This window comes from Haliotis asinina, chromosome 10, assembly GCF_037392515.1.
Source record: "Haliotis asinina isolate JCU_RB_2024 chromosome 10, JCU_Hal_asi_v2, whole genome shotgun sequence".
Taxonomy (NCBI): Eukaryota; Metazoa; Mollusca; class Gastropoda; order Lepetellida; family Haliotidae; genus Haliotis; species Haliotis asinina.
Window position 1 is genome coordinate 26768341 of NC_090289.1, and position 14916 is coordinate 26783256.

A 14916-nucleotide genomic window follows, 5' to 3' on the forward strand; every position below is an offset into this window, starting at 1 on the left:
TCTTCCGCACTGCTTTTCTGATACCCATTCATATATTACAGCTATTTTGTCTTTACGCAAAATAAAATACGCTTTGGCAACATTTGTGACTTACTACTTTCTTACGTTGCCGTGTATCATTTAAAAATAACGAAAACGTTCTAAAGTATTAAAGTCATTTTGAATTTTCAGCATCGATAGATATGTGATTGAGATAGGGATTTCTTTAGAATTCTTTCAAATTCTTTCTCTTTCTGTAATACCAGCATTTGCTGTTGATTGATTTTTCAACTCCGCGATATTTCAGCTATGCTATGGCATATAAATAATCTGTCTGGGTCTGACGATCATGTGATGAACAGCATGAGCATCAATCTGTTGAAATGGACTTAAATAGTCTACAATGACATATGTGAACCAAGTCTTGCTAGCTATTCTCCAAACGTTCGTAGCCCTACGAAGTTCTTAGGCCCATTCTTAACACATTGGTTACGACCAAAGGTAAGAACGTTTCGAGACAAAGGGCCGTGAAGTACACACTGTTATATAATTAGCTGAATAAATATTGTACGAATGAGTGAGTGACCGAGTATAGTTTTACGTCTCATTTAACAATATTCCAGCAATAACACAGCGGGGAACACCAGAAATGGGCTTCACACATTATACCCATGTGCAATCAAACCAAACATTGTATGAATCTGGTAACTGTAACATTACAGTATGACAGTCTGCCTGATGGCGGGGAGAGAGCTAGTAATTAAAAAACATTTGACTGGAACAGGTTGTGTGTTGGACGGGTAGTTAAACTGGGAGTTGTGAGTGAACCTTTGGAAGCATAGGTTGCTGAATGCCGATTCTAACCCAGGATCTTCACGGTTCTGGTCTTCACGAAACATTCACTAGTAGGTAATCTACGTTCAATATGGCATACAGTTAAAATTACAATGACTACAAACTTAAACCGGACCACTGTGAGCAGATTGTTTCATGCATAGTACATAGTACGACTCAATGTAGGTAGAAAATCCGAAGGGATGAGAGTGTATGGTGTGTATCATTGGGTGAAGCCCACTAGAACGGGTGTGGCGTAAGAAGACACAACAGATTTGAACAAACGTTTGTTCAATTGAACAATTGTTTACAGTTTTATTCACTTTATAAAATCATGCAACATACCACTGACAATGTCAACTATAAAAATACTGTGATTTTTGTAGTAGGATGTGACACCGTTAATCCACCAAAGCTAATTTCCGAGAACTGTCAAGAACAGCTTCAAATATGCGATTTGGCAAAGTTTGGTTTGGTTTGGTTTGTGTATGGCTCAATGCCGAGTTCACCAAGTGCTTAGACGATTCAATGATGGCCTCTATTATTCATCTACACAGTTTGTGCACTATGCCAGCTATTAGCCAAGTCGGCAAGCTTCACTACCCGATCCCACCAGTCGCCTTAACGACAGTCTGGCATTACGATGTACTCAGAATCATTCTAGAATCAGAATCATACCTAGACATTCCGTAATCTAGGTTTCACGGTGTATGTCATTCCGCTGAGGTTTAGGTGACATTGAGCGAAATCAAAACTATATACATTCTTTACTCAAACGGATATTGCCATAAGCCATTACTCTGACAGTTAAGATTAGACATGTTCTGTATTTTAAATAATTAAGCAAAATGTATAATCACATCAAAAACTGATATGTAAGGACCTGTTATGATTAATACTGATTAATGATATAGTTCACTTGTGAGTGTCTCCGTTCTCATATTAAGCTCCTTGACATCTTCAATTAAGTTCTGTAACTCTCTTTGTCGAATTTCATTTTGTTTGTAAGTCTTTGAGAGTGATCCCCCCTTCTTAGCCTCCATTCCTTCAATAACGTCAGGCGTGGGGGCGCTATAGATTATATCCGGCATGTCGACAACAATATGCATGCGTGAACTCCTTCCGGTTAAATAATCTGGGTCATGCGCAGTGCTCATACTGTGAATGTCAATGTCTTCCGGAAAACTTGGATGATCATGCCAGTGAAGAGTTCCACTTCCGGTTGATTCTATATATGGTAGAGAGGTCTTCCCATTCGTTGAATACCCTTCATCGTCAAGCAGAGACACATTTGATGACACGACCGATCTATCACTATCTCTGTAGCTCTGAACGCGTCGTTGTCGCACAGTGCTTTTCGGAGTCCTGAGATCCGATCGGTCGCCATCCTGGGAAGCGGAAGTTGAAGGGAGATAATACACGTAGTAGTACTTCCTGAGTTTGTCCATGTCTATCTGATCGCCTTCAGTGAGAGGTTCAAGCTTGAAAGAATCAGGAACCAGATCCACATTAATTTGTCTGGCTCTATTCAAGGGCGTTAATGCTGTTCCTTGTGAAAGAGCATGTGTATGCTTCAACATCGGGTTCTTTGGCGGCCTTTTGTCCATGCCGTGACTCTGCAAAACGAGATCTTCGCGTTTTAAAGCTTTCCTTCCAATGTTCGGAATGCTCGATATAGGCTGTGCTAGTCTCTGAAGGTTCAACTGAACAGTCTGCTCAACTCTTGAACTGACGGGCACTGACATGTCATCGGAACCTTCTGGAATGAATGTTCTTGGGGTGTCGGAGTTTTTCGGCTCAATTAGTTGTTTTCCTTCTAGGGGAACCAACATTGGAGGGTTTTTCTGGGGTCTCATTTTCCTAAATTTTTCTAGAGTTGTAACCATGGCACGTCTGCGAGGAGAATACAGATTTGTTCCGGAATCTCTCAATCTCAGACGGAAATTGGCGTCTTCTTTGTTAATTTGCCGCATACGAAGTCGGTCAAGGGCTTGTGCGAGGTTCGTCTGCTCCTGATCGACCAGCTGATCACGAAGTCTCGTGAGACGTTTGAGATATTCTGCGTGATGAGACTTCCCATCTGCAGCCCAGGGTGGTCGCTTGCCCTTCCTGGAGTCCAAATTCGGGCGCTCCATCAACCTATAACACACAAAAAAGAGTAATCCCTCTACATCAAGATGCGAATTCATTGCTAGTAGGATTTTATAAACAATTTCTCTTTTAACAGAATTATATGGAAACAACGAGAAAAACAATAGCGTTGCATCGCAGTAACGTATAAAGAGAATTCAGTCTTGTTTGATTGTGGATAAAACGTGTATCAAAGCTCGATAGCACATACTTCTTAAAGGAACACAACAATTTATAACGATTCACTTAGTGGTTTGGTGTTTCGAAATTCATAAAATACGTCACATAATAAAAATCAGATTCTTATTTTTAAATTCCTATTTTCGCCTGCAAGCTCTCTTGTTGGTTGAGGCTGGAGATTAAAGTATGTATGCCCTCAGTTGGATTTTACACAGCTTTGAACAGTATCCTTGTAAAATGATGCTGTGACTGCTTGAGGTGAGAGGAATGTCTCCGACTCCTGATGAAAAGTTCTGTCATGTCATGACACTGTCAAGTTTACCAGGTCAAACAACTGCTTCTACGTCTGTTGCTCTATTTTTTCTGACCAGTATACAAATTTACTGTCACTATCATTCTCTGTTAGCAACGAAATATAACCTACTTTCAACACCTCTTGCATTTTTTAAATGTTCAAGAAGTTCTTTGAAAATTTGCTTGAGTATAAGAATATACAGTATTGTGGGCATTCTGCTCATAACCAAGTATAGCTGATACAATCGGTAAACATTATACCTAAATCTCCAAACAGTGAAACGTCGATCGAGAGGGACAAGTATGGATCTGATGACGTAGATTGCAATGGAAGTTTGGTCAGCTTATATTTCACTATACAATCATATGCATACCATACACAAAACCCAAGGCACGGAAAGCCATTTGTTGTGTGTGTGTCTGTTCCAGCCGTATGCATACATCCACGGTGCTGTTTTATTCGAGGACACTCAAAAAGATTTAAAAGTTATTTGATCTCTTTTATGTGCATATCAGATAACAATCGTTCCTTTAATCTGACCAAGTTAAGACTGTCACACTATGTGGGTAGTGCGTAATAAACTAGTGTGTTCAACTTGGGCGACTCGGGGTGACTAGAAGTTTGTCAGTGGTCGTAATGCATAAATGAATAATAATGACTACGGACTTTTCACGGCTCGTATTCGAGAGCAGATAGATTGACATTTATACGACCATTAGTACGGTACTTCTCCAAAATCCAAATGATGTCAAAACATCGGTTCATACACGTTGTTAATTCTCTAAAAGCTGAAAAGGATAAAGTTCAATTATGAGGCGTGCCGACCTTCATATCGTTACACTGAAATCTTCAAAGGCTCAGAACAAATCCAAAATGGATGATAATGCCACCAAGGACACAATATTGGACATTCCCTTTGATAATACATGAGAGAAATTTGTGAAAAGAAACCTACGTAATTATAGGCAATAGGCATCCCATGCGACCTTTCCATGACAAGAGCGATGGGTTAGCGGTTGGTAGTGGTTAAAGAGGTCTCTCATTACGGCAAGTGTTCGATCTATTTCACACACGGATACAATCTGTGAAGCCCACTTATGGCGTCCTCGGCTGTGATATTGCTGGAATATTTCTACAATCGGTGTAAAAAAACCCCATTCATTCCATCCTTGCTGATGTGTTTACTTAGGCATACGAGTATAAACGTTTTCTCGCATCCTGACGAGGACATTTTGCCAAAAAACTTACCTACAACTTCGGGTAAATTGACTACAATTTACAAACAGCTAAGGAACCAACTCTCCACTGATTTTCCCCAACTGGGCTCGTGGGAAATAAAACACTGAATCGTTTGTTTCATATTTACATGTATCCAAAAACATACAGTGTGACAATGAACTCTCCACAAGTATATGTGACGAGGCACACAAAGTTTCAGGTACAAATGAGCATGCACTTTCGACGAATATTTCACAAGTGCTCGATTAGGACCCTGTAAGGCTGTTATAAGCGTTGTTCATGTTACAAGGTAGACGGGGAATGGTAGTTTCATATTACCTTCATCACTGACAGATAATAAAACTATTATCAAAAGTAGCAGGAATCATGGAATGGACATTCGAAAGAGAATTCTCCTGATTTTGTCACTTGTGTTCCACAACTGCTGAAATATCAATACTCGGATTCAAATTTGTTTTGAATTACATTGTTGAGGAATGTCGATTATTTGAACTTCATTTACTCCCCATTTCACTACCCTAATACAGGATGTCCCCACTGCAATCCACGAATCAGATAGACCCGTTATGGTCTTCGGCAGTGATTGTATCTTCATTATGGACTGTATGGTCAAGACTCAGTTATATATAAATAGTAAATAAATATTTACAGAATGCCGTCATATGGCTGGAATACTGCTGATAGCGGCGTAAAACAACAGCCAGATAACCACAAGGCCGTTAGGTAGATCAGGTAGTTAGAGTCGATGACTACACGTCTGTATTATATTGTCATGATATGCTAATGTCCATCACTTGATTGACTAGTAGATAACGTTACATGAACGGATTAAAACGTTACATAAACGGACACACAAACAGTATATCGTGAGAGACCATTACGTTTCGTAGACCGACAAAAACACGCTGAACTTAAGTAAGACTTATCATTAATTAGAAGCACAATAATCGATATAACAAGGTATATGTGCAAGTCTCCTCTGAAAGAATATTTGATGATTCGATGTTATTTCAATACTTTTGAACCATTTCATTCAGTATTGGTTTTACAAAGAATGTCAGCAATATTTGCTAATAGCAACAAAACGTGTTTCTAAAATAAAAGTAGCAAACGTGATGTCCCTGTACAAGTAAGTCGATACAATAATTTGGTTTGCACGTGATCCATTTTTTCAGCTTTATTTCATTGCAAAAGGCAACAAAAGTTCCAACCGAATGGACAGTTATGAAATATTTGAGTTTGTTTAAACACTGCATGCTCTTCATCAACTTCGAATCGTTACCAATTACCAAATCTGCAAGAAGTTGGTGTTCACTGAAACTTGCAAAGGTATTGCTTCAGATGTGAATCAACAAACTGAAAGTCTTCAAGAACAACTTTTAAAAAAACCCAGCAAACTATCAATTGCTTACCTCTTCACGACCCAGATATCGCTCATGTTGCTTAATGCTCAGCAATCCGCGGTACTGCATTGTAGTATACATACAACTACAGTCTAAACAGGTGGGATCTAAGCTAACAGAGGGTCTGAATTCACAATGCCAACTGACGTGAAAGGTACACCTCAAACATTGAAACATTACTTCATGCGGTAAAAAAGGGTTGTGCGGACTTTGTTGTCAGTCTCAGGCCCTACTCACGTATTTTATTACTTGCAAGGGTGGTTGTTCATTATACAACGGATGCGTTTCTTTGGTGTAGATACTAATAACGTTATCAATCACTTGCAATCTAAACCCACTGGAAGAATATGTTTTATTACTAAATGTTACACGTCTTTGTTGACTGAGGTACCAAAACACCCTTAGCACATGTCCAGTATTTTGACCACAGGCTGTACTTCGCATAGCTTCCGTTTATGTCGAAATCCAAATCAGAAATCCATATATACTGACAGAATTAAATAAAGGAACACATCAAAATTCAAGTATTACTTTAATATTTTTCAGTTTTCACCACCAGCTTTTACCAGCGCTGTGGTGATGAAAACTGGAACACAATAATATAGGAACGCTTGAATTTTCCTGTGATCCTTTATATATCCTCTCAGTATACTTCGAAGTGATAGGTGTGATTACATTTTGTACATGTATCTTGTACCAAAATCAAAATGATGATGATGATGATGATGATGATGATGATGATGATGCGCTGAAAGTTTAACAATCACATCTGCAGCTGGTACCCATTTGAAACTGGATGGACAAAGGAATATTTAGAACATAGTCTAGAAATGAAGCAACCGACTACAGTTAAGCACTAGGTATGAAGGGAGGGAGGGAGATTCTGTACGCACGCAATATAAATCTGCCTGGTACCCATATGGGTGGTCGCTCATTCTCTTCAATCCGACGGTCATTAACGAATCATTACTGCAGTACTATCCCTCCAGTCACAACATTTGTCTATTGCGGATGATCAGGAATGTAAAGACACTGGTGGAGGATAGTTTCTTGATAATACAACAAATACTACTACTAATACTAATACTGATATAGTGATGATAAGAATATGACAACAACACTTGTACTAATTATGAGGTTAATTATACAACAAATGCTTGTTCTAAAACTACCAGAAACAATAGTAATAATTCACCAAATGTGATGCTACCTAGTTCATCGCATATTTTTTTTCTTAAACTGCATGCTCAGATTCCCGGGGATTAACCCACCTGCTGAAGCTACAAATATAGCATACCCGTGAAGATCCGGGTTTTAACTGATCTTCAGCAACCCATGCCACGCCCTAGCGACATACGTTATCTGGTTTTCATAGTCGCTGGCTCACTTTACGATTCCGTAGATCGATGCTCATGACGTTGATCACTCTCTGGCCCATTGTGTACAGACCGCCGCCATACAACTTGAATACTGCTTTGTGGCGTTAAACAACCAGCCAGCAAAGTATAATATGGGCTCACTTTACGAATGGACGACAGTCCGTTTCGAGAATGAGACCCGTGTAGACACGACTCCAAGGCCCTTTGCAGGTCATTCAAGTTAACACGACTTTTACAGTCTGCTTTTGAAGGGTATCAGACGACAATGAAATCACGTGACATGCCTCCAGCTGACAACAGGAAGCCACACCAAGTCAACACAATTAGCGGACAGGGTGTTAAAAGGCTTTCGACACCCATACTCAAATTAAGTATCATGCATACGAGTGTAAGCAAGGCAGATCCATGTTTGATATTCTGTTAACCTATAACGTGTTTTGCCTACTAACCCCTGGGAGGTATACGCTTGACCCATAGGTTATACACATGGCATAATGGCACTTATTAATCATAACGTCAAACTTCGTGAACTATCATTGTTCATATACGCACGGTTTTATGTTTACCTGACATTCATCGAGCGGAGTTCATATAAACTCTTGTAAGGCATGTATGATGGTGCTTCAAATTAAGTGCATTTTGTACCTACGGGTTCGATAGATGCTTTACGAATCTAATATAAATACAAGTTTGCTTGATCCGGGGTTTGAAAAATTCGTAAAAGGTTAGCAAAATCGTATTATACGCTCGCTCTTTGAATTGATCGAGGCAACATTAGGAATGTGATCCCCTGGATGAAAAACCGATTTATGGCACAAAGATGAAGGGCTTAGATGCAGTTTAGTTTAAACGTACAAACACGTCAGAAAGTTAAAGAGATTATCTGTGGAATATGTGAGATTCGTCTGCGAACATATCTGAAATATGTAAAGCATATAGAAGTTGTTGCTATATTTGGGGATTGGGGGTAGGGGGTGGCATGAACTTATTGTTTGGAGGGGCTTGTGAGATAACTGTGGAAGAAGGATTGTAGCGTCAGATAAGGATTGTAGTGTCAGAAAAGGATTTTAGTGTCAGAAAAGGACTGTAGTGTCAGGTAAGGACTGTAGTGTCAAAAAGGATTGTAGCGTCAGAAAAGGATTGTGTAAGGTAAGGATAGTAGTGAGCGACAAGTGTGAACCAAGGATTGCAGTGTGAGGTGAGGATTGCAGTGTGAGGTAAGGATTGCAGTGTGAGGTAAGGATTGCAGTGTGAAGTGAGGGTACTTGCGGTCACACAGTGTGTAATGACAAACATTATGCCGGGCGACACAGAGTGTAATGACAAACATTGTGCCGGGTCACAAACAGTATAATGATAAACATTATGACGGCTCACAAACAGTATAATGATAAACATTATGGCGGGTCACACAGTGTGTAATGACAAACATTATACCGGGTCAAACAGTGTGTAATGACAAACATTATGAAGGTCACACAGTGTGTAATGACATACATTATGACGGGTCACACAGTGTGTAATGACAAACAATATACCGGGTCAAACAGTGTGTAATGACAAACATTATGAAGGTCACACAGTGTGTAATGACAAACATTATGCCGGGTCATGCATTATTAAGAAACGGGTACGTATGTAGACGCCTCTTTCTACAAAGAGTCGGCAAAGGTGTTTTTTTCTGACCCATAACCGTGCTTTGTAAACGATCCAATGCCGGCAATAAGACCATTAGCAACGAATACAGAACACATCTGTCAATTCCGTTTGATGACCACCCTATAAGACTAAATCAATTATTAGTTTTCAGAATCGTAGGAACAGGTTATCGATTCTCGTAACGTCTATTCACTTTATATGTATGCAGGGACTAATCCGCACGTTATCACGGGTATACGAGTATATAATAGCACATATTGATTTGTTTATGACATAAACAGCGCCTAATACATACACGATAGCATGTTTAAATATATACAAATGTGCATTGTTGTCCAGCCCAATTAAACCACTGTAACACTAGCGTAATTCAACATTTACGACAGTAATTCGTGCCATAAACATGCAAAAAAGAATAAGCTTCATTTATCTGGTTCATGCTCAACGGTAGGTAGCATATAACTGACAATAAAAACATACAGTCACCATTATAACTGCGTTCAAGATACGCATTCCAAACGAACTGCGCATACAAATGCAATGTACTTACGTTGACTTGCTAATCTTTAAAAGCGGCGTGTCCATGATTAGCTATTGTGCACGAAAACAATTACCGAACAATAAACACAGTAAACTTTAGCCCTCATTGGCATAGGCAACAATGAGTTAGTTTCAGAAATCTGTCTTTCATACAGTCACGGTGAACCTGGTGTACCGCAAGGTGCTGGGGCCAACGCATGGGCCCCTATCTGTTAATCAATATAGGAGATTTTGTGTCGAGTTCAATCTTCAAATCAACAGCTACGCCTGATTGAGTAATGTATTTGACTGTTTGGCTATATCCTGTATCGTCAGTCCTCTTATTCATTTCTTTTTTGCTTCTATATTGTAGACACTCCGTCATTTATACTGTCATTTATACCATTTACATGCATAAAAATAAGATACTGATCTGTTTTTCTCAATTATCGGTTTGTGTATCAAACAGACACTTTTGCACCTGTTGTACCTTATCACCAACCTGTCTCTCTTTTGATATACATGTATATTTTGTTTTCCCCATTTAGTGTCCATCTCACTCGTTGTACAGACATCAATAGACTATATTCAGGGGGTTAGTGGATTATATCGTATTAGGACCTACACCAATTTTACACAGACGTTTAAGTGTAATTTGCAGACACCAAATCCCATTACCTGAAATAGCCAATCAATTACCTTATGTTATTGAGTATTAGTTACGCGTTCGTTTACAGACCACCGGGGTCTTCTTTCCATGCTTGATAACATCTTAGTGCCTTCATTCTGTTCTGTACAGATTTACTATGATATGCCCTGTGTGTATACACACCGGTATTTTGAACTAGCCCTGTGTTCTGCCCATAACACAGCACTGAACTCGTTTGGAAGCTATCCCACGAGTGCGTGAGTGCATAAGTGAGTGAGTGAGTGAGTGAGTGAGTCAGTCAGTCAGTGAGTCAGTCAGTCAGTCAGTCAGTCAGTGAGATTTACCGTCGCTTTGAACACTATGTTAGTTTATATCTAAAAGTGAATGATTTGGTTTTACGCAGCTTTTGGAAATATTCCAACAATATCACAACAAAGGATAACAGAAATGGATTTCACACATTGTACCCATGTGAGGAATCGAACCCAAGTCTTTGGCGTGACTACCGAACACTTTAATCACCACCGCTACTCCACCGTCCCTATATCAGAACAAGCCAGCATAATGTGTCTGCCAAGTCCCAATCGATCTGGATCTTTATTTACCAAACCCACGATATCCTAGATGCCTACAATAAGGACGACGTGAGGATTAAACCACTATCACAGTGTACTGGCATGCCCAGGGGACGCGATACATGTAACGTGACTATATACCTCTGAATAACTTTAATTAACCAATCACAATGCAGTATTTACTGAAGTCATGGCAGTATTTGTGTTTTCCTCCATGATCAAGCTGACACTCAAGGATAGAACTGCTGAAAGCGGCAATGAACTCTCTCAGTCACTGAGACTACTTGCAGTCACAATATTCCTAAAAGTAGAAGTTTTAGTCCAAAGCGTGAATGAAACACACTGTTTCATCACAGTTCGCAGTCTTGATTAGAAAAAGAAGATTTTCCTTCTTTAAAAAAACACACACACACGTTAAAAATAAGCAAACTTCTTGGCCCTGTCTATACAGTCATCAATCGTGGTTGATAACTTTATCATTTCAGTACTAACGTGTTCTCCTTTCGGTGCTAACTTGAAAACACTTCCTAATGATCGTTTCAAGTAGTTGATGTTCCGGTGTAAGTGGGTGAGCTTAGTTTTAGCCACATTCCAGCAATATCACGGCGGAGGACCCCAGAAATGGGCTTCACACACTGTACCTATGCGGGGAGTCGAACCCGGGTGTTTGGTGTGACGAGCGAACGCTTTAACCACTAGGCTACCACAAGAATGAGTGTCTGTAAGAACGAGTGTCACTGAATCTACAACTCATTAACATGTGCTAAAGTTCCCTCCGGAGAGAAAAAATAAAAATGTGTTCCTCCCGCGTCACTTTATTTTCTATCAAAAACTTTTAAAAAATGCCCTTTCACCCTCGTCACTTTTGAAAAATTGTGCCCGAGAAACATTTAATTTTTTATGTAGCCTAACGGTGGAAGTACCTACACCGAAACGTTATTGTAATAAAGAAGATGGCTATCCATAGAACTACGTTTTCCTTGATTTTCATAAATTCTAAAACGCATCTCAAAGAAGGTATATATGGTCAGCAAAGTCTGAGCTAAAGTTTCGGATAACATACCCATGAACATCAAGTTTCAACGATACACTTATCAAGACTTCATTCCTGTTTGATGAATGAGCTACATTCAAAAAGAACATAACATCAGGTGTAAGAATATTTATCTTAAAAACAATTAGAATACAGTTTATGATTATTGGTCTTTTTTGAAAAATTGTTATTTTTCATATTGGAAAAAGAAAGTTTAGGCGACAAAAGTGGCCTCAAAAAGTGAAGCAAGGAAGCAATTGTTGTTTAGTACTGATGCGCTTGAAACATCAGGATTCGTATCAGTAATCATCAAAGAAAATGCGACTTTTGCCAGCTAGGTAACGTCTTCAACAAGTATACCAAACAGTCCGAGAAATACTTAAGAAATCCCCCTACCTTGTGTTGGTTATCTTCAAGGAAGGATGGTTCATCTTCTCTGAGGACACGTGCAAATGACCACTGACCACACCCCATCCACTTGCTTATATACACGACCAATGCCCCGTGACACAAAGCAATCAATACTGTCAAGGCAAACATTCGTATACCTACATGTCGGTGAAAAAAGCTCGTGTAACGTACGGCGAGGCAACTGACGGGCCTGAATAAGACAGGGTAACCGAATCGCAGAGAGGTAATTTCTAAAATTTCGTTAACTGAGATATACTAAAGGTATTAGCTGAAAATACAACTTTGGTCTCATAAAAGAAGAATATAACTGATGGACGCAAAATACGTGTGGGTGTGTTTTCAATGTCCAAATTTCTATCACATATGACAGAAAATTACACAGCTCCAATGACATGACAACTATCATCATCATCATCATCATCATCATCATCATCATCATCACCAACACCATCATCATCATCATCACAATTGTTATGACTACCAAGATATTTATTTTAAAGATCCACCATCATCTGTTACTCCACAATTATCAAGGAATGTGACAGATATGGGTTTCATGTAGTCTGTCTGACAGTCCACGAACTACACTATTTTCCTGTCTGCAATTCCAGAATTCTAAATGAAATAGGTCTAGATTTCTTCAGGTCAGATCCTCCCATCTCACAGGGCTTCCTTTCAAGAGTAATTGTTTGTTCTATGAAAATTAAATAGATTTGGAGACTATGCATAGTCTCGGCCTCAATGTAATAGATCGCGTCTAAACGCTTTTAACTACTACACTATCTCACAGCCGCTTTACTACAGAAGGTATGATATGGACGATCTTATTAAAAACAAACAAACTTTCTTCCAGATGCGAAACATCATGATATTTATAGTCATTGAGTCGGTTTTATACATTTGGAAAATTACTGTTTAACGTTTGGTAATCTGTCTTTGCTTTCGGCAAAGGCATAGGTTCTGTAGACAATTTGGATACTTCCGCTTGCACAGGTACAAAGCCATACGCAGAGAATACAGTTTTCAATGTTGTCTCCTGAAAAAATATACGCATTGAAATATGCTTTACAGTAAGGGAGGTAACTGCCATAAGCATGAAACCAACAATCTGTGATAATTGAAGAGCAGTAAAAGGTCAATGGAATACCCAAGTCATTGTCCTGCGTCCAAAGCAGCCCCGGCCAAATAACCTCCGTATTCACGACAATAATGATAGCAGTGTAGACTCGGTGATAATATTTGGCCTCGACAAGATTTATTTGTGTGATGTTATGAATATATATCCATATGTTATTGAGAAGGAATTATGCTAATTGGGTACTCGATATATCTGTGTGTCCGTGCAAATGGAAAATTGATGTCAATTTCATGACACGGTGTGTGTGTACCACGGTATATGATATGTGCATTGTGTTATGTTGCATTGTGTTATGTGCATTGTGTTATGACACGTCCTGCATATATGAAGTTTGTATTAAGGGGGGTGAATTAATCATGTTTTCATAGTGGAAGGATCTGCTTGATATGTTAGTTTTGATGTTGATATCAAAAGAAAATCAAAACTAGCTTTCGTTAGAGTTAGTAAGTCAGTTAGTAATAAGACAAACGGTAACTGCCATATACAGTCAGAACCAGGACATGTCATACTCAAGCGGTCTTATACATACAGACCAGGATACGTGTCACATTGAAGCGGTCTTATATACACAGACCAGGACACGTGTCATACTGAAGCAGTCTTATGCACACAGACAAGGACACGTGACACATTGAAGCAGTCTTATATACACGGACCAGGACATGTGTCATACTGAAGCAGTTTTATGTACATAGACCAGGACATGTGTCATACTGAAGCAGTTTTATGTGCACAGACCAGGACATGTGTCATACTAAAGCAGTCTTATGTACACAGACCAGGACATGTGTCATACTGAAGCAGTTTTATGCACACAGACCAGGACATGTGTCATACTGAAGCAATCTTATGCACACAGACCGGGACACGTGCCATACTGAAGGGGTCTTATGTACGCAGACCAGGACATGTGTCACACTGAAGCAGCCTTATACACACAGAATAGAACATGTGTCATACTGAAGCAGTCTTATACAAACAGAACAGGATATATGTCATACTGAAGCAGTCCTATAATCTCACAGAACAGGACATATGTCATACTGAAACAGTCTTATACACACAGAACAGGATATATGTCATACTGAAGCAGTCCTGTACACACAGAGCTAGGAAACTTGTCAAATTGTCAGCTGTGATATTGGTAGAGCACCAAAAGGTTGTAGCATTGAGCTTTAGGGTGGAGTCGGTGAGAGTTCGCTCTTTTTCAATCCCCTTTTCACTAAACTTATGTTAATAAATCAGTTCAAACACATGCAATAACACAGAATCACGACAATCTCTGTTCGCCCTTGACGTGTTCAAGTTTTTTCAGTAGTATGACTTACTTTTTAGGTTCAGAACAAACAAGTTGAGAGATCAATGAAAGTATATGCACAACAGAACGAGTTTTTAAAGCGTATGCTCTTTAAATATTTTCGAAAGCACATGCATTTATAATCCTCCGATTTCACGATTTTGTTAAGACAAATTAAATGGAAGGGAAACCACAC

General features: G+C 39.2%; 1 protein-coding gene across 2 annotated transcripts in view; it reads right to left on the reverse strand.

Annotated features, from left to right (window-relative positions):
• Nucleotides 1–1087: 1087 nt before the first annotated feature.
• Nucleotides 1088–14916, reverse strand: part of LOC137298924 (uncharacterized) — a 42546-nt gene continuing 28717 nt past the window's right edge. The window contains exons 1-2 of one of the 2 annotated variants that reach the window (XM_067831305.1): nt 6070–6122; nt 1115–2952 (exon numbers count right to left, since the gene is read on the reverse strand). In XM_067831305.1, the coding sequence (XP_067687406.1) occupies nt 1716–2952; nt 6070–6095 (1263 nt within the window). In that variant the 5' untranslated portion in view covers nt 6096–6122 and the 3' untranslated portion in view covers nt 1115–1715. Of the gene's footprint in view, nt 2953–6069; nt 6123–14916 lie in introns of those variants that run through there. The other variant, XM_067831304.1, reaches the window with a different exon arrangement.